The sequence below is a fragment of the Rhynchophorus ferrugineus genome, unplaced genomic scaffold, assembly GCF_030347505.1.
Source record: "Rhynchophorus ferrugineus isolate W39M unplaced genomic scaffold, kcgeb_rfMv2 rfM6, whole genome shotgun sequence".
Classification (NCBI taxonomy): domain Eukaryota; kingdom Metazoa; phylum Arthropoda; class Insecta; order Coleoptera; family Curculionidae; genus Rhynchophorus; species Rhynchophorus ferrugineus.
The window spans coordinates 26,056,477-26,078,054 of record NW_027472585.1 but is presented as its reverse complement, the minus strand read 5'-3'; the positions used below and the strand labels follow the sequence as shown (position 1 = coordinate 26,078,054).

Below are 21,578 nucleotides of genomic sequence, written 5' to 3'. Positions count from 1 at the left end.
CTGGACAAACCACACGAACTTGTATAGTGCATAAGTTACGCTTAACTTTAACTTAAGTAGTTTTTTTTGTAAGTAGTTTGTTTAAGTAGCTTAATTTGGTCAATAGATACTGTTGTATTTAACCAGAACACTACAGTGTTAATACATTAATTTGTTGTAAATTAAGATTTTACTGAGCACACCTAAATTCAAGGAAATTATAAATCGTATCGAATATTTCTGGTACTTACAATCCGGTCAATCGATATTTTAGAACTTTTTCTGTTTAGGATCTTTTATATCTAAAAAAGTTTCAATGATGATGTGATGTGAACTATTACCGCTTTTTGTTATTTGTGGGATTTGCTGCATTTGTAGGAAATGATGTTACCCTAGACCCTAGTTATCGCAGACACAATAACCGTCGTTGCATGCACAAGAGTTTACTTGTGAAGACACGATGCTCAGAATTACTACGTTTCTCTATAATTTTGATTTATTATTTCTATTTTGTGCTGGCCAACTTGTTTTTTTTTTCAAATAATCAGCTTGTTCACAGAGTACATTACATTATATATAGCATACTTCATTCTAGCTTGTTTATGACTGTTATCAACATGTATTTAGTATGACTGATATCTATCAGCTGTAGCAATTATTTGTTAGGATTGTCCGTTAAAATTATTTTGATACTGTTATTGTGTACAATTAACTAAGATTGTTGTTAACCATCATGGTTATTTTGTCATAGTTACTGACAACTACTTTTTAAGATTGTTCTAAATCATCCTAGTTATTTTATCATTGCTAATAACTATCGTTCTTATCTGTTATTGTTCATCATAGTCGGAGTTAGAAGTGAGTGCACGACCTTGTTGATTGGTTTATTTATGATTTTGCCTTCGATTGTATCATTTATTGTAACATTTTATTTTACGGTCGGGTTTAAATTTTGTCCTACAAGTTGTTTAAATTTGACCGACGGATCATCCAGCTTAATCGTGAATACAGACATTTTTATAACACATCTCAACCAGCGAGTAACTAACGTAATGGTGAGTACAGAGTTGAACGAAACAAACGTTCGGCGTCTGCACGAGAACCTGTGCGATGATTCGGCATGGATTCGGCGAAAATCTCTCTGTTCGCGATGATCGAAATCAATTCGTGGGGCGTTCGGTTCTTCTCGAAAAGTTTCGGTGTCCAAAAATTATTTGACGGTTTTCATCGTTTGGTTCGGAACCCTATATTCTTTTGTGTATAACTATACTTTTCATTGGCATGCCAAAATAAAATGTCTTGTAAATAATTTTTCGACGGTACAAAATAATATGTACCGTCTAATGAATAAACAAAATTATGATAAGGAACAAAATACGAATAATATTAAAATTCAACTTCTTTGATGTATATAGTAAGAATATAACATAAAACTCTTATTTTTGTACGGCTTTAGTATTCTATACATAGATTCGTGAATAGATTTCAAATATTTACAATTCTGTAACAATTACAAAATTATTCAAAATCACCAGAAGATATATTCATTCCCAACTGAAAATAATTTATATGTGTAGACATAATAATAAACCGTATTAAATAAATTAATATTATAAATTAAGAATATTACCTTTATTTGCTGACACTAAATGTATAAATGGAGTCATCAGGCAATTCATCCGTCAATGACAGGGACAGAAATTGTATAAACAGGTATGAATTTGTATTTATTGCATGATGTATTTTGTATATATTTTATGGCTATTTTGAAAGTGAATATTTGTTAACTGGGTTTAAATTATTACAGACACAATGGCTAAGTAGTATGAAAAAATAAAAGATGACAAGTGCTAGATGATTTGGATGGAAGAGCCACAGTCCTGATAAGAGGATATTTTGCCAGTATCTTTTTAAATTATAAAGTAAAAAGTAAACTTGCTAACAAGCACATTTGAGACATATCTTGGAAAAAATGAAGGAGTAACAACTTGAAACTAGTGATATATCTGCTGTCTAAAAAATAACATAGGTAAGTGACCTCTCTAAAACTATTGTGTTTAATGAGTTTTACTTTATATTTTAGGTCGAAGATATGGTTCGTTTTGGAAAGAAGCGATTCCTGAGTATAATGCGTGTAATAGGTGCTTATTTTTACATACTGATGTGTTCGTCACATTTTAAAATGTTTGCATTGTTCTATGAATTAAATAAAATTTGTTGGCAAACTTAATATTTTCATGTTTCATCTTTCAAACATCTTTTCTCTCACCAGTTGTGAAATACTTTTTCCATATAATTTCACAAATTTTGTACTATTGAGAATATCAATACATGTAATTCAATGTTATTAAACAATTCATAATTTTGACACTTTTTTTGTTATTACCATTTGCAAAATAGAAATCAAAGTTAAATATTATTTCAAATATCATAATTAGATTCCTGTAAGTAAAATATAAATGTTTTAATTTTTCGTACTTTTATGAGGTTTTTATATAATTATATGTATTATAATCAATCATTAACAGATATAAAACACATATTTATCATTTAAAGACATCTTTATAGTAATATTTAAATTACAAGGGAAAACAGGGTTATTTTTTTGAAACGAAAACATGTGTCATTCATAATACCGCTAATTTTTCCTACGTTCGCTCAAATTTATTGGCCAGAACCGCGGCTTCTGGAACTGCGTTCTGTTCGTCGCCAAGCGCTGAAAGTCATTGCGGCGAACACTGGAACTAAGAGAAGTACATGCGCACTACGACACACGAATGTTCGCCGAATTCAGTTCTGCATATGCGCGTTTTCAATTTCACTAAATTCGCCACAAATGTTCAGGTCTGTACCCACCATAACGTAACGAATCATAATGAGATTATTCAAATTATTTTGATATATGATTTTATATTTTCCACTGCGCGTGGCACAAGCATCTAACATTCAGATTGATTCGATTTTGGAATAAAAAATATCAGCTAAAAGACATTCGGTTTTTCTAGCAAACAATTATTTATTCAAACATTGACAGTTTTTTTTACTGGTTGTTTATTTTCCATATTAACTTTTTTTTTAAATTATTTATATCAACTATTTTTATGGCGTTATCAGTAATGAGTATGGATTAGTTTGAAGACGAAAACGAGATGTCAATATAGATTTAAGTATTTTACACATTAGAATGTAGAAACGCCTTTTATTACACTTAACGGGTAAACACCAGCACCTTGACAGATTTCTACTTTACTCAATATGCTTCCAAAAATGAGATTTTGAGTCCCTAAAAAGGAATTATAAAAAATAGCAAGGTAGACCAACATATCTCTTCTCGTGATATTGCTACGGAATTATAGAAAAATATCCATTATAGAATATAATATAATGGAATAGTTAGACTAAAAGGAGTTGACAAAGTGGAATTGTTTTTGAAAGGAGTGATTATGGGTAATGAAAAATGAATCACTTGCGATAATAAGCTTCAGTAACAACTGCAAAGCAGGCATTGACTCAGACGCCACAAAGAAATGTGTTGTTCAATCAATTGTCTCGTGGTGTTGGAAAGTAATTTTTCATTATGAACTGCTCAAACTGTAAAAATTGTTAACGAATTGATATACTTTCAGTAGCTAATGCAGTTGAAACATAACTTAATATATTATCCACCTAAATAGGGAAGGTGTTGCCTTCGATCACGATAACACTACATCATGGACATTTGTAGAAACATGGTAATAATTGAGAGATTGGCTGAGAGAGAGATTCTTTTCACCGTGTAAATGAAATTTGTTCCATTCTATAAAACTACTTTAACAGTAGTTTCCAAAAAAGGCTTAGCTCGGTTTAGTAAGGTAAGTACATCGATCAAAGAAGCACATATATTATCGATTAATGTTTAAAATTTATAAATTCAAATAAATTCATTTTGAAAAATACCAAGAAAATGGAAATTGCTTTTTCCAAACCCAACCAATCCAAGAATTTTTAATATTTGCATCTTAATCAAATAACTCTATTTTCAATATGATGTCGAGGAGATAATTGCATACCATTAGGGATGCAAACTGTATACATATTGTCCATATATCGTTAAGGATCTATATTGAATTAAGTCGATATCGATGTATCAGTCAAGAACAGCAACATTCCGATATCGATACTTCATTTTTTAGACGTAAGTAAATATAAAAAGTAATTTTAGTTCTATCAAGGGTTCTTCGATTATATAACTAGCCCTCTGTAAAAATAATCATAATTGTTAAATCATACATTTATTTATAAGAAACTTTTTAAACTTCGTATTTTGTGCTATCGAATTTAAGAATAATTTACTAACAATTCTAATTAATATCAATAAAAGTAATTACACAAATTTATATTGATAAGATATATGTCCAATTATGTAACACGTTATCGCCGTAATTACTTATATTTTAAAATGTACATAAGATATTAATATTTTGGATTACGGTGTTTACGATTCGTAAGGTAAACTGTTATTAATTAAATAAAATCTGATCATATATATTTTGCTTTTTATGCATCCTGTTTGATTCGTATGTAAATGCATACTTAAAAAATAGTGCATATATTTATTTAATAATAATTTATTATCATAAAATTACTATGATGTGTTATAACACAATGCAGTTTTGAGCACTTCATAATGCTGGACGTCGAAAGTTATATGGATTACAATTATTTCATTAAAGGTAGCGTTTATAAGTTAAATTAAAGATCTATTAGGTGCTTGTACTTATTTTGATCAGGAGTATTTATTAGCGAAAATGTTAACTATTAATATAGACAATTGATAAATTCGATGGTTTTTACATTACTGTTCATAAAATAAAAGTTTTCCATTTTGTATTATTGAGTTATTCCGCCTATACAGAAGTTAATCATTTAACGCCCAAAATTTGACTTTTGACGTTTATTGTTTTTGTTCTGCTGTTTGAAGAAATTTTTTGCCGAAATATATAGAACACGTTTAAAAATATATAATATATAATATATCAACGAATCAAAAGTGTCGATTTTAATGTTGAAGAAAAAAAACGGGTTTGAAGGCCCAAAGAGTGTAAAGATAATTGCAAGACTGATTGGACAAAAACTTAGCTGAAATACACAAAGAAATTTACAGCAAATTATTAGTTAGAAGATATTAAGTTAATATAGCAGTTGATGAATTAATTGTTTCCAAGCGTTTACATGCGACGAGAAAGATCCAAAAGGAGGGAAATTAACTATCACACAAGTTTCCACTATTTTAACAGGAAAAAGTAGAAGAGTTTTGTATAGTATATTGACATTCGCAATGAAAAGGGGATCTGCCACGATAATGTAAATAGTAAAATGTTACTACGCATGTCCACCGACGTCAATTGAAATACATTTTAGGAGTTGTGAGGAGTATATTATTACATCTCAAATGGAAATTTCTACAATACCCATCATGTTTATCAGATGAAGACCAGGAGAAGACCTACTGATTTCCAGTTGTTCAGATCGATGCAGGATGGTTTGGCTGGTATACGGTTTCGAAATGCTGAAAAAGTATTTAAATGGATCGATTATTGAATCACAGCAAACCAACATTATATTGACACGATGTTTCCATATTGCCAGACAAACGGATATAAGTTATAAAAAGTGATATTTTATATTTAAATTATTATATATTATCATTATTGCACCTATATACATTCCAAATTTAGTATTTTGTGTGTAAGCATCGAAATTGGTGCAATGATCAGTCCGATAATTTTAAATAGATGAAAAGATCGCTACACAAACTTGTGGAAAAAACTCACGGACTCTACCATGAAGGTACTCATCAAAAGTTGCTGTACGAAAATGGTTTGCCCATTTTGTGGTAACTCAATGTGAAATGTGAGTGACACTCTCGTTGTTCAATCATTGAAATATATAGATATCGATGCAAAGCTAGATATTGATAAAAATTTGCTTGAAATAAAATCTGTTTACAAAAATAAACTCTATGTATGGGTTCCTCCAGATTATACTACGAAAATGATGATAGATAGCTTGGCTTTTATCCAAACATTCTATAATCATTTTGCATAGATTTGGCTGAATTTCACTGATGCAGCGTTGGATTTTCTCCTTCAATATACGGGTGGTTATGAGTGTGCTGACTGAAAAATTCTTAGGATGCTTTTGGGTGATGTTCAAAAACCTTGGCCTTCCCTGGACTGCGACAAATAATCCTATAAAAAATCAAATTTTTCAGCCAGCAGACATTTCACGCAGGATTGAGTATTATATTGTTTGACATAGTTCAACTACTATTAACAAACTCAAAGATTCCTCATTTTCAAAGAGCTGTCATGTGCATGTATTTGTTTTTCGCGTGTGGTTTTCTGAAGACCAAATATGTCAATTTAGATGAATATTTAGTAAGCTGAGGAAGTATTTTGAAATTTCCAATTCTTGTCCACGACGCCGCATTGATGTTTCTGAATATTCATTAAAAAACTTATTAATCAGTAGATGTAGTATCGTGAATTGATTGCATTGCATTTTCAATTATTCGCTTCAGAGTTGACGAATTTAAAACAATATTCCGACCATATCTTGTACGAAATTTGAAAATTATGGCACCAATTTTTGAAATATTGCTTCTACAGATTACACTTTTTTTACACAGATTTCTACTCACAGTAAATTGACCGCATCTAAAAAGTTTTATGAACCGTAATTTATTTGATAGATGCGTAGTAAAAAGGGTAAGGAAATAATAACAACGATAAATATAGAATTAATAAAGCAAATTTAAGGTATCGAAGATTTAAAATCCGGTTTTGGTGTACAATTTGGCTTCCTTCTCGGTATTAAAAAAAAATCACCCACAAATCGACACGAAAATTCTTTCCCATCAGGAACCCCATTTTTATTAACATAATAAAAGGAAAACGGATTGCTATATTTGGGGTTACCTTTAGAAATACTAAAAATAATTTTTCATTTAAAGTTAAAGTGGAGCGATTGAAATAAATTTTATTCGATTTATTAGGAATAGGTAATATGCATTTATATTAATTTATTATACTAATTCGAGTTTTCTATTTAATGTTTTTACCTAAGAGTTACTTAAATATATAGGTAAAATAGAATAGCATACATTATTTTGACAATATTTTGGCACTAATGTTAATTCGGCAGCAATCCATCAATGATTGCTCCATTTTCACACTTCAAAACGTTGTGCCATTCAAACCATCCTGCATTGATCTGAACAAGTGGCCATTAGAACGCGCTATCTCTGGGGAGTACTTACGGTGCCGCAAACATTTCCTTTTGAGCTGCAACAGTGTATCCACCTAAGCCATGTGAGCGAGCGTTGTCATGAAAGAGTATGACTTTTTATCATTTATTATTTCTGATCTGGTGTCAGCAGACATCTTCAGTAGTAATTTAATTCGGTTTTAGCAACCCCTAATACTCATAGCTTGATATGCACAATAAGATAATAAAGACAATAAATATTTCGCCTCAATGTAGATGCTTCCAGTCTAACTCACGATATTTTTCTCTTGGAACTGCCATGGTAGATTGCTTCTCATTGACACTCATATGTTAACGTTTGAAAAAAGTTGACTCGTTAGCTGTTTAACTGTGTAAAAACTCTTTGAGAGCCTAAACTGGTTGGATTTGAGTATACGTAAATCATCTTCGTCTTGATTTTAGGTTCTCCAATCCCTTCTTTGTCCTAGGATTGAAAGTCATAATTTTTAAATCATTGAAACCAAAAACGACAATGGGGATGTGATGAGGTTGCATTGACATATTTCTCTAAAAGTATTTGATGGATTTTCGTAGCAGACTTCTTCAAATCAAACGAAAATATAATTATTACCGAAAATGTAATATAGGCAGTTTTCAGGTTTACACTGATACTTCGAATTATCACCAAAAGATCTCACTGAATAAAATACATGCAACCGCCTGATTAAATCAATTTTTCGTCTTGTTGTTTCTGCAAAAAGTTTTTTGTTCGTAAAATTTTATCCAAGCACATCACTTTCCCTTGTTATCGCTCTCCAATTATGATTTGATTTGATCTGGATAAATTTCTCATCTTTGAAAATTGTTCGGTGCACGGCCTTATCAATCAGCTATGTTTAAGCATATTTTATGTATTTTTATCAGTATTAATTAACTCTAAACTTTTTACAATACTTGCTGATGCTGAAATATGTTCTTGCTTGCTATCGCAACAATTTATCATCCTCGAGGATTTGAGTATTATCTTCTGCGACACAATTAGTACTCTTAGATACTGTCTTCTATTGCTATATATGAATGTTCAGAGAATGCATTTTTTCAACAATATGCATGTCATAATAATAAAATGCAAAATAGTGGAATATCTTTAAACTTTTTAGGCTTCCCAATCCCTTCTTTATTGTAGGCTTTAAAATCATAATTTTGAAATAGTTGAAATTAAAACCGCCAATTACAATACAATGCGGGGGTATATTTTTCTAAAAGTATTTAATAGGCTTCGGTAGCAGACTTCTTCAAATTAAACCACAAGTGTAATTAATACTGAAAATGTGATATGATATATGAAAACTGTTATTTTATTTAAATAATTGTCTAAACCATTGAAATTTATGGTTGGGATAGGTAGTTTCCAGGTTTATACTGATACTTCTTATTTTAACCAGAATATTTCACTGTATAAAATACATGTAAACACTTAAAATCAATTTGCCATCTCGCTGCTTCTGCAAAAACAGTTTTTTATTAATATTATGTTATATAGTGTTAATCTTTGATCCAAAAAAACATCACTACCCTTGTTAGCGCTCTTCTAGCTATGACATGGTGCGATTTAAATCTGAAATAGTTCTGAGTTGTAATACATTTATCATCCAAGAGGATGTGAATATTATCTTCTACGACGCAATTAGTACTGTAAGATATTGTCTTATATTGCTACATATGAATATTCAGATAATCCATTTTCTAAACTATATGCATGTAATAATAAAATACAAAATAATGGAATAATTTGATTTGATAAAGATCAGTGACAGTGCCTTTTAAAGAAGAACATTGATGTATTTTTCATATGGGTATAAAACTCTTGTTGATCAGATTGCTAATTTTAATTAATATTACATTTAAAAGTAAATAATTATATAATAGTACCTATACTACCTTAAAGACGGTATAATTCAGATCTAATTTATTTTCAGTGATATAAACTATATTTTAATAATAATTTCAACAAAAATCATGAATAAAATTCTTAAAGACAAAGAGAGACAAAAATATTTCTATTTTATAACTTGGGAGGTGTCAGCATTCTTTGAAATATGTAATTTGCTAAGAGAATAAGTGTTGCGATGAAACAATGGATTCAATAAAGCCTTTAAAGTGAGTAAAGCTCAATGCAACAGACGGAAAATGCACATTGAAAGGTTTCTGACGTAGGAAAGCGTCGTTTAGCGCCGGCGTTGTATCGATTCTTTCTCTCGATTGCGAGTTAGTGTTAGTGCTTCTTCAAAATTGGACGTTCTGCTCGTCTCTTAGTTTCAGGTACGTAAAAAAGCCTTTTTCTGAATGAAAAACTACCCGGATTTTGTTCGAAGTGTTTTTGTAGACTGTTTGTAACATATCACATAACTTTTTCGATAAAAAAATTTTAATAACATTTTATATAAGCTTAGCAATTTCATCTTTCATCTGACAAAAAAACATATTACATAAATTACACGAGTATTATTTTCTTTGGATTTAATCTAGAATTGTCCCATTGGCTTTGCGAATACCATTAATCAGCTTCAAGCAGACAATAGAGACAATGATTAATGGTGTCTAAATCTGACGACGCTTATCTAAAGGACGTATTCGGTTTCTCCATTTTTTAGCAGAACATGACTGTCGCTATCATTACAGTCATCGCCATATAGAACCCCTTTTTACCTTTGTCATCCCACATCAGCATTATGGCCAATACCGCTCATTTGGTGAGAAGACAAAGTTCTCGCGATCTGAATTCACAACGCTCTCTGGATCGTTTGGAACTCAAGGAGATGAGAGGTCGTTTGGTTCCTATTGAAAACGGCAGTTCTGGCAGTTATGGCGCTACTAATGTCGCTTTCGAAGACACCAGTCCCGTCTCAAAAATCAAATCAACTAGCAGCAGTAAAAGAGCCTCACAGGTAAGAAATGATTTAAGTTTAATTGATTTATTATTACTATTAGTATTAGGTATATATGTGTATATATATAAATAAAACCATTGACTAAATAAAAAAAATTAATACAAATTGTCGCATTTAAAAGTATATTAATGGCTAACATTAAATTATACACACAGAAAATTTTATATGCCCAGTTAAAGCAATACAATTTGTTCTAGATTGTGGTTATGGCCTGTGATTAGCTAAAACTTTATCATTATTAACACTATTAATAGTAACCTTAATGTCACGAATTACCAATGAAAAAATGTCGTCTAGTTCAAAATGTTGAAAATGCTGTTCTAACCATTAATAATATAAAAACTTATATTATTGTAATATTATATATCGAATACAATTTTTAATCAAAAATAATATATATAAAAAAATCACACTGAAAATAAGCCTAAAAGTTGAAATTTGATCGACAATTTTGTAACGAATTTCTGTAATAATTCGGTCATAATTATTTGCTGTTAGTAACTGTCATTATCATTTGTTATTTAGTTCACTTGTGAAAAATTAAAATATGTTGAGTTATGACCGTTTTTTGCATTAAAAGAGCCTCTTATTATTTACAGTTGTTTTTTCTAATTGTAAGTCGACTGACGAAATTAATATAAAATTGTAGAAGGGTGACTGAAAATAAGTTGATTAAATCGACTGTATTCATTGGATAGTCCATTGTATAATTTGAGAAGACAAAATACATTTTACAAAATAAATAATCTTGGTATTTTGGTTGGTATTTTATTCTTAAAGTTTTAATACTTTTTGGTGACAATAGCATGGTACTACCGTATTGCTAGGATAGTGTGTTATGTTGCTATCAGCGCTAAAATGGAGATTATCCTTCAGGATATTAACTCACATTAGTTGGTAATCATATCTTTTGTAAAATTAGATTATACCTCATCTAATAATCTGATATCTGGTATGCATTCTCATTTTATCACAGGTAATAGGAAATAGCATTGAGAATTCGATTATTCTTCGATAAATATTAATAAACTATTAATAATATAAAATAGATATAATAAATTCGAGCTTCCTTCATTAACTGCTTTTTTAAATAGATTCCATATTACACATTTTATTTTATTTTAATGAAAGTTTTCATGTTAATACGCCTACCGTTTTACAGAGAGGAAGCATTTCATACGCTTATATATCGCGTATTTTTTAATAATGGCAAAAGTATAAAATGACACTTGCTTCAGAAAATTATATAAAAATGTTGTATAAATAGACGCTCTTATAATTTGTTTGATTACCCCAGAGTGGTAGGTACATTTAGTTTACTTTATCTTTAGCAAATATAAATTGACATATTTCATTATAGCAACACCATAGTACAAATATACTCGAATGTATTATAAATAATGAAGTTACATCTGGAAATTGATGGGATGTATATAAAAAGGACATACGTTTAAAGTTTACTATGTTTGTTATTAACATTTATTATACTATGACATAATATATTTTTATTAATTAATATTTCCGAAAACATAGTTAAGAAATTAAACAATAGTTATTTAGGCTGATTTTCATATATTTAATTTTCAGAAATTAAATCATATTAGTAGTTAAATATTTACTTATAGTTCTTTACTTAAACTTGTAAAGATACTGTTTATAATTTATGATTTATTTAATGTTGAAGGTGTATTGGATTAAATTTATTACAGCGTACTACAAGTTCTAATAAATACTAATTATATATAAACATAAATACGTTACGCTTGAAAAAGCTTATAATCATTGAAATTTACGAGTAATCATAATGAAAATGTAAACGACGTAAACCCTTTAGAACATTCTAAAGCGGTTAGCGAGACAAATATTGGGAAAATAAAGAAAAGTTAACGGCTACAAGCGACGGCCTTAACTCGATTTTCATCCTCAACAGTAATTTCGTATAAAATGTTTTTGTATTAATTTCGCAATTTTAACCGATGCCTTAATTTTCACCTGGATATCTAAATATTTTAGCGCCATTAGCGATCATAAGTAGTTCGTAGGTAAATCAATTGGTCGATCCCAAATAAATTTTTTTTTAATATTTTTTTTTTGAGATGAGTGAGAGTCTTGTTTCGACGGGCTTCTTTCTATTATCATCGCTAATTTCAAACGTTATAATTATAGTTTGAGTTCATTATTTTACCGAATTTAAGGTAATCCACGAATAAATTTTCTTAGTACTAAGTCTACATTACCTCTTACATTGATTCAAGATTATAGTGATGGAATAAAATTTATTGATAAGTATAGGGCAGTAATATTTTGGTAATGATACTTTTAAAGTTGCATACATCTAGCAGTACTTATTCAATGAAGCCATCATATAGTTCGCCTGAAAGGCTTATAAAATATCGTAGATATAAATAGAGCGTCGTTCAGTTGCTCAGCCAAAAGCTTTTGCGGTTTTGAGAAAGGAGATTCCAGAGTTAATTTTCGTTTTATTTTGCTATCTTCCTTCAAAAATATTAAAATATAGAGCAAGCCCGTCGAAAAGTGTGTGGTTTTATACAAATCATGAATTAGGAATTCCATTTGTCACTTTAACTCAAGTTAAAATTAGCGAGAAAAGAGCTCCTGGATTGATTTCATTAAGAGAAAACCTCTAATTAAGATTATCAACCTAATAAATGCTTCACTCGGACTTCAATATATACCACAACTGTGGAAGGTATTAACTAATTATGATTCCTAAACCAGGAAAGAGAAATCCAAATTATTGTCTAAATTATTTGATAAACTTCCATTGAAAATGATAAAATTAGTTACTGAGTAAAAACGTATTTTTTTCAGGATTAGCAATTTGGTTTCAGGAAAAAAAATCTACGATAAAATTACCGATGTCATAGACAAATCACTAAAAGAAAATAAAACTATTTCTACATGTTGATCAAGCTTTCCATAAAGTTTGACATGAGTGTTCATGCAGGCATGAGGTTAAATCATTATCCTTTGTAAAGAATAGCATAAGATTAGAATGCTTCTCCCTGGGAAATTTTTACTATTAACTAAAATTAAAAAATGTTTCGGTTTTATATAACTAACCTATAGGAACAAATAAGAAGGCTATTCTATCTTGAGGAAAATACAAGCAGGTGTGCCCCCGGCGATTGGGACTGCAAAAAACTGGCATACTGGGAATTTGTTTACACTTAATAAAAATGTTGGTAGATGCAAATGTAAGCAGATGAAACTGCAACTCTACTCATTAGAGATAACAACACTGAATCAACCGTACAGTTGTCTATAAAAGAGCACAAGCACAAACCAGTATATATAAATCAACAAGCAGTCCCATATGGAAATACAGACAACTTCAGCCCTGTCAGTATATAATAAGTTTGCACTTTACCAAGTATTGGAACCAATGTGGGCTTGTTAGTTTTGTGTAGGTTGTTAACAATAAAACATGCAATGGACGTAGTTTTTATTAATGATACGCTGCTGAACAAACAAAATTGAGCCAATTTTGAAGGAATGAATACGGGGTCACGTAAGATGATTGTCCGTGGTCGAAGCCTAAACCAAACAAGGTAATTGGTGTTTGGTAAAGTAAAGTAAAGGTGTTTGGTGGAATATGAACGATATTGTTCAACATGAGCTAATCATCAATCCAGTTTAGATTACTAATTGCTCGACATTTTGCATTCAAAGGTTAACGCCATTATATAATTTACTATTTTTCCTAAGCTCTTTTAATACTGTGAAGCAAAGGTAGCTTGCAAAAATTGTTTAGCTCAGGGTTTCGCCTAGCAACCTTAGGATTACAGTTTTGATAAAAAATGGACAAGAGTTAATCGAGCAAAATGATAAAAATATATAACTATAAATTCGCATTTAAAAGCGCAAGAAAAACTAAATTGGTTTATGCTCAATTCATTTTATATCACTGTTATTTGCTTAAAATAGATATTAGTTATTTAAGATGATGGTTTATACATTTGTACTTAATATTTCACATTTTTCCAGAATAACTATGAGTACTTTAATGTTTTATTTGTAGTGACATTTTTTAACAATCGACTATAGTGTTATATTTTTAAAATAATATATCCACGAAAGTTAATCCATTAGTGACAAAAAAAGATAAAATTTATATATTACCCTGTAGTACTTCTATATCAAAATATAATAAGACAAGCTGACAAAGAAAGAGATAGGTTCAATATCCATTTTATCGGAGCTCAAAGTTTGATACCCTGTAACCATCAAAGCACCGTTTTTTATAATCAGTTTACACTGTACCTCTCAATTTTCGCGTCACTGCCACCGAAAAATGTTTTTTTACGATAATATATGAACTGTTATATTGAGTTAACAAAAAAGTATTTTTTATAAGAAGTTTGCGTATATTAACATGTTTCTTATAATATAGATAGTTAACCTAAGTAAGTTGCAATTGATAAATAATAATCTGTTAAATTGTAATCCATTCTTAGAAACAAGGTTTAATTAAAATATGTATGAATTTTTAAAGGATTTCAAAATATGCGTATATATAAAATAGATAAAACTATGGAACAAAAAAGTTATTTCATTATTAATAATTTTTCTAAAGGTTGATGAAGCAAGTATTATTTATATGAACTTTTGAATCATATTAGATGTATAAATTAGTTATCATCGTTTGATAAAAGAAGATGCTATCAATTTATTATGTTAAAATTTTCTGATGTAAAATACCATATTGCAATACTCGATATCTGCCAATAAAATAAATTTGAAAGATTAGCGATTTTATGCTAAAATATATAGCGAATTTTCTTTGTTTATTCTTGTAAAGCTTTGGGATGCACGCACAGGGTAAGGTTACCCACCATATTAACCAGATATTGCTCCTTCTTTAAGGGGTTATATTTTACTTTAAGGTCCCTTTACTACTATGTGTACTAATATCAGAAGTAAAAGTATTCTTTGGACGTCATTACCACATATTGTGTTCCGTTCATTCATAATAAATACTAAATATTTCATATGAATATAAAAAATACAACAAAATAAGCATAACCATATGTATCACACCCGCAATACTGATTTAATAAAGGCTCTGGCATACAGTAATTCTATTAATGAAGATTCATTATATTGATATGCAAAATATATAAATAACAATTTAAAAAAATTTAAGAAGCAATAATAAGAAGTAAAACTAGTGATAGCTCCATAGGCCGAAATTCGATCAGAATTTATTAAGTTAAACATATATATCTTATGATAATTTGAAAATCATATGTTACTAAAACTTTTTTTGATAATATTTTCAAATTAAAATATACTAAAAATAATTATCAAAATAGTAATAAATATTATTATTAAAACATATTAACTTATTAAATTAACGAAAAAAATAGGCTCTCTTTCCAGATTCACAAAAATGTTATATTAAAAGATATATAATAAATATTTTAAGGAATATAAAATCGTTAAAATTTCTATTAACTTATTTATTAATAAACATTCATAAAAGGTTAAAATATATAGCAGTATATTTCATTGTATTAATTATTCTATTTACAAAAGTTCTGTGAATGAGATCATTACTAACTGAACTGAGTACTAACTGAAAAAAGGTTCAATTATTAAAATGTTATATAGTTTTTTATATGCTATATATTATATGCTATATATTTTATGCTATATATTATATGCTATATATATATTTTTTATGCTATGCTATACGTCAATATATGCAGATTATGTAGTTAGTTAAATTTTTCTGCATATTTTCATTGGTACTTCATTTGTGTTATATAATTTTTATATTTCAACATCTTTTATTCTTCCATAAAATATACATTGAAAAACAATAAATATACATATGAATATATATTTTTAAATAAAATTATATTGTCGTTTATTATTTATTACTAATCGGTAAATAAATAATGCCAGTAAATTATGTTATTTCAAGCTATTATTATATGTTGTATTTTGGAATCCCCTTACAAATAGCTAATTTTTAAGCTGCTTTCTATGGCTTTCGTTGATCTATTGCTTTTTCTTTTTTGTGTTCATCATCTTTATCAATTATTATTTCCTAGCAGCGTAAACTAATGATTCATTTTGAGGTTATTTAATCCAATTATAATAAATATTCGGCGTATCTTCCAAAACAAGTATAAAAACCTAGCTTTATTATATACTATCACCAATGTCAAGATATAGGGGTTATTTACAATGGTACTGAAAGTACAAACTGGTGCTCAAGAAGAAACTTATTTTTAATGAAAGCCTAAATATATATGCATAAATAATTGTGTTAATGAATTCAAGTTGAAGAATTAAAAAAAAAATCTCGGCCTAAATTTTATTTCTATTAACATTAATGAATTATAATTAAGTATTTAATAGACAATAAATTGCAAGGAAGTCGGCAAGTGTCTGCTATAATGAGTTTTAATATGTATGGGATTCCTCTCATATTATTTCTTGGTTTCTCTATTAATCTAACGGATTTATGATTTTATGAATACACCATACATATTGTTCGATTTCTTTTTAAATTTGCATACATTTCAGCAATACGTTTATTTGGTTTATTGGTGACAGACTAAGCCTTTTCGCAATTGATACACATATGCCAATAACTTTTAAATCATTTTTAAATCTCCTTAAATCCACATCAGCCCTTTCTGGCTTAAGCACTTCTTTAAATGTCTTCGACTGAAAAATTATTACCCGAAAGGGTAGTTGGAGTTTTGGCAAGTATACTTTTTTTGTCATTTATTGTTACTACTGTATTCTATCAGTACTTTTTTATCACAATGAGTTTCTCAAATCAAAGATTTTTTCCCTGTACACTCATTATTAATTGTTACAAATTTGACTTATATATTATATTTTAGTATATTTCTGAATAGCTGATTTATTTTGTTCTGACAAATATTAACAAAATTAAAACGTTCGCATTTACATACAACAGTTGGACGAAATATTACAATTTTGTGCAAATATTTTAACACAAAGCTCTAAATATGCAGTCAAGTAGGCATCATACTCATCGAATATGACCCCATTGTAATCCTGAACTTAAAACTAATGGCGAAAAATATTTGACAATCCATTGAGGCTATAAAGAAAAGTTAAAACAGTAAATGGACATAGCAAAATTAATATAATAAAATTTAATTAATTTGTTTCTTTTCAAGTTTTATTAAGCATGGCTGGTTCTATTAATATACATTATAATTATATAGATATAGATTATATAATATAGATTATAAATAACCAAGTAATAAAATATTGTACAAACATAAAACACCAAATTTATTTTTAAAATTATTTTTCCTGGTTATATTAGCATAAATAAAATGGTGTGACATAAAATATTGTGCTTCGGAAAGTCATTTTAGCGTCACGTTGTATATCAATTTTCTTTAATATGTCTGCTGTTTGTTCTAGCTTAAATCCAGGATAAAAGAAAAGCGCTAAAAGTGAAATAAGAAACACAATAAATCTTACGGATATTGTAGCACAAATAAAATAAATTTCCTTTTTTATATTTAGCCATTTATAAAAAGACAATAGTTATTTTCAGTTTATTATTTAAGATTGAAATAATTAAACATGTGTTAATTATGTATTGTAACTTTTTTTAATAATTCTTAGTTAATAGTTTCAAAAAAGTACATATAATATTAAAATTTAAGAAATCTATTTTCTGATCTCTCTCCTTCAGAACTATAAATATTTATTGAATAGTCAGTAGTGATATATTTATTTGTTAAGTTGAATCTAGTAAAAAGGTGTAAAATATAAAATATATACATACTTTGAAGTTAAATATACAATTCAAATAATTATGTATATGGTAAATTGTTAAGAGTTGTTAAGATATAAAACACTCAAGGGCTAACAGCAGAACAATAACATTTCGTATTAATATTGACTATTGGAGTAAATAGTAACTTAATCTCACGCCTGGGCATTTCTTAGGCATCGAGCAATAAACTTGTCAAACAAATGGATAAATATAAAATCAAATATAATTATATATATGAAAGACTAATCTTAGATTATATGGTTCTAAGAGACATAGTAATACAACATGTTTCGGTAAGTTTCTATATATCACATGCAGTTTGTCAAAATGTTTTTTTTAGGATTTACTACAGTTATAATTCTAGTGAATTCATATCTTATGGTGTTCGTCAACTCAATCAATAAATCGGTCGGTTTAATTCCAGCGAATATATTTAAAAAATTCCTTGTAGTGATAGTTAGAACAATTTATAGGGAGCCCAATAGGTGGTTAATTAAAAACGTTTTTATTCGTACTTTTTAATTTTACGCAATTAAAATCTGGTTATATATTATTAAGCAGCACTTATTCTGATATGTTTTTCTCCTTAAGAAATCATCTATTGGCAATAATTAATTAATAATATATAAATTTTATTAAAATTAAGTTTTCCTATTTGTGTCAATATCGCCAGGTCAGTTGATATAATGATTGATCCATTTTCTTATTTTCTCAGCATTTTGAAGCCGTGTGCTTTGATGCTATGCTGCTTCTTTCTTCTCAAGTTGTTTTCAGAAGGGGATATGCCTGGTAACTGCGCTGGGTGTTTCAATTTCGCACCTTGTGCAACGCATGGCCGAACGTCGTCGTTTGTTGGCAAGAAGACAACTTTAAGCCTGTTACTTGCTGTTTTTTTTGCAATAATGCGCCATTCAATGTGTCCAGTATCTTCTTTATTGCCTGACAAACAAGGAACCCGCATTATTGAAACTGTTTGGAGTAGTATTTTCAATCTTTTCGAGTGGTAAACATTTTCGCTCTTTCAACTCTTTCATTACCATCGCATGTAAATATCTGGAAAGAGTTTTGTAACATCAACTTCAAGGCCATTCAACTGAAAGCCGACAGACAAATCTTTGAGACTTTGGACTGGGTTTTCGTTATATTAAATCTTGCAATTCATTGTCTTCGAACTCTTTTGCTACTTCGGACCATGACCACGACAAATGGGATATGATAGAGCAGCATAACGAGAATCTGAAATTACTTAGTGGGCTTGGGTAACTGACAAAAATTAATAACTGTTAATAAAAGGCCGAATAATTCATTCGAATTTAAATGGAAAACTATTTTCTTCGCACAAAAATTGTGAAATCATATAACTTAACTCTTAGGCTAAGTAGTTTAACAATTATTGGTATTGATACTTCATATGTTTACGGTATATTTTACCCTGATGATTTCAATTAATTCTTAAAATATGGTGTATAATGTATAATCCTATAGGGAGTAGAAATAATGTTTGAATATTGCTTATGTAAAACAGAATCTTTATTTAGAGTAATGTTATACTCTATTTTAATCAGTATTGTCTATCCATTGCTATCCATTATATAGTCATCATCTTTTATTTTGCCCATTAATTGGTATTTTGTTAAGAAGCGTCGTTCTGTCTGGCCAGGCTATTGATTAAAATAAATAATCATCGGAGCAAAGAATGGCTTTCTATTTAAGCTGCATTTCGATGTATATTTTTATACGTATTGCAAGATATACTTGATTTTCTTCAATAAGGACAACAATTTTGTAATGAGTGCTTGACTAGAAGAATCAATTCATCTTATAGCGATGCTCCATGATAGTTTAGTTCGGTTTAAACTATCAATTCTGAGCCTTTGTGCTTCTACTACGTTTCTTGCATTCTACGTTAAATTAATTAACTTCTTTAAAATTGTTGAAACTATCCTCCAAAACTTATTTCTGTATTTCATTAGCATGTTTTATCAAATTAAGAAAAATGAGCAAAATAATTAAGAAAAAAACAAGTAATACTGAGAAGAATCCCAAAAACTTTCGGTTCTACTGTTCATTAATGTCGAATCTTATGAAATGACGTTTTAAATCATAAAATTTGACATCCATTTTCACACAGAAAAAACTTACCTAAGTGCCTAAAAAAATACTGACACTTATTTACCAATATGTTTTCAAAAAAGGCTTTATTGTCACGACAGAGATGGTAAAAATAGTAAATTAATATTTTTGTCTTTCTAGGATGGAAAAATATTTAAACCGGACTGCGGTGAAGATGAGCGAGAGTCGTGGGATAGTAAACTCACGTTTCTACTAGCAACGGTGGGTTATGCGGTTGGATTGGGCAACGTGTGGAGATTTCCCTATCTGGCACAAAAAAATGGCGGCGGGGCCTTCTTAATCCCTTATTTCATCATGCTGGCAATAGAGGGAATTCCCATTTTTTATTTGGAACTAGCCATCGGACAAAGGTTAAGAAAAGGTGCCATTGGCGTATGGAATCAAGTGTCACCCTTTCTTTCCGGTAATAAATATATTCTTAGTTTTGGCCAAAAGTACATTTGTTACGATTACAGGAATAGGCATCAGTAGTGCTGTTGTCTCTTTCAATGTGGCATTGTATTATAATACTATTATAGCCTGGTGTTTATTTTATTTTGTCCAAAGTTTTCAATCAAAACTGCCATGGGCTGAATGTCCCAATGTATATTTTCCGAATGGGTCTTATACTGCCGAACCAGAATGTACTGTAAGTATATTAATATTATATATACATTCTTCCTGTTAATAAATAGTAGTGCTTTTTAAATATCAAAAAAATTGTAACTTAATTTAGAGGGAGGAGATAAAACAACCCTCTTTTTGATACTTTCACATCGTTTACAACATCATTTTGTTGCATTGGTGCTTGCTAAATATTATTTAGTTATAAGTACTCTATAATATTATTTTATATTACTCGATTAAAACATAGAACCTGGGAGGTTGAGCGTCACTCCATTCGAGAACTAAAAACATATTTAATTTATTTAATTCATTTAAGTTTTTGAAACGTCAAATTGCTATTACAGATAACTGAGGCACCTATGATTAACATTGATTAATGAAATTGCTATATATATTATAATTTAATATTTACTTAAAAGGTGTCTAGCGGATATTTGCAATCATAATTTCTTGTAAATAATATCAAAATTTTAGGAAATACATACTGATGTAATAATCCTATTAACAGTAGTAATAAATTAATTTTAAAATAAGATTGTACTAAGCATATTTAATGTAAGATGTAATTAATTTAAAATATATCAAAATCTTTCACTTTAAAGTATGATAGTTTTTGCTTTGACATTTGATATTACTTATCTGATAATGCCACAATAACCAATATATTTCAATAGCTAATTATTATTTTTTCCTGCTGTAGTACCTAGAAAAATGTTCAAGATTTATGAAATAAGATTTGTTGTTCAGGGGTTCTCATACTATAAAATGTCAAAATTAATATTTGGTCATCGTTTCTTGTCTGTCAAATATTTTTTCAAATTTGTCTGTGCTCATAATTCAATAGTTTTGCAACAGTAAAA

The 21,578-nt window shown here is 29.0% G+C and overlaps 1 protein-coding gene and 1 long non-coding RNA gene across 2 annotated transcripts in view; both read left to right on the top strand.

The window, feature by feature from the left end:
- Positions 1-720: 720 nt before the first annotated feature.
- Positions 721-2,218, top strand: LOC143198651 (uncharacterized). Its single transcript, XR_013006268.1, has 3 exons — positions 721-1,034; positions 1,787-2,008; positions 2,063-2,218. It is a non-coding gene; the product is annotated as an uncharacterized LOC143198651 (long non-coding RNA).
- A 7,255-nt stretch (positions 2,219-9,473) lies between these two features.
- LOC143197991 (sodium-dependent neutral amino acid transporter B(0)AT3) overlaps positions 9,474-21,578 on the top strand; it is a 27,528-nt gene continuing 15,423 nt past the window's right edge. The window contains exons 1-4 of the mRNA XM_076406886.1: positions 9,474-9,549; positions 9,882-10,175; positions 20,233-20,515; positions 20,568-20,740. Coding sequence (XP_076263001.1) covers positions 9,960-10,175; positions 20,233-20,515; positions 20,568-20,740 — 672 coding nt within the window. The 5' untranslated portion in view covers positions 9,474-9,549; positions 9,882-9,959. The remainder of the gene's footprint in view (positions 9,550-9,881; positions 10,176-20,232; positions 20,516-20,567; positions 20,741-21,578) is intronic.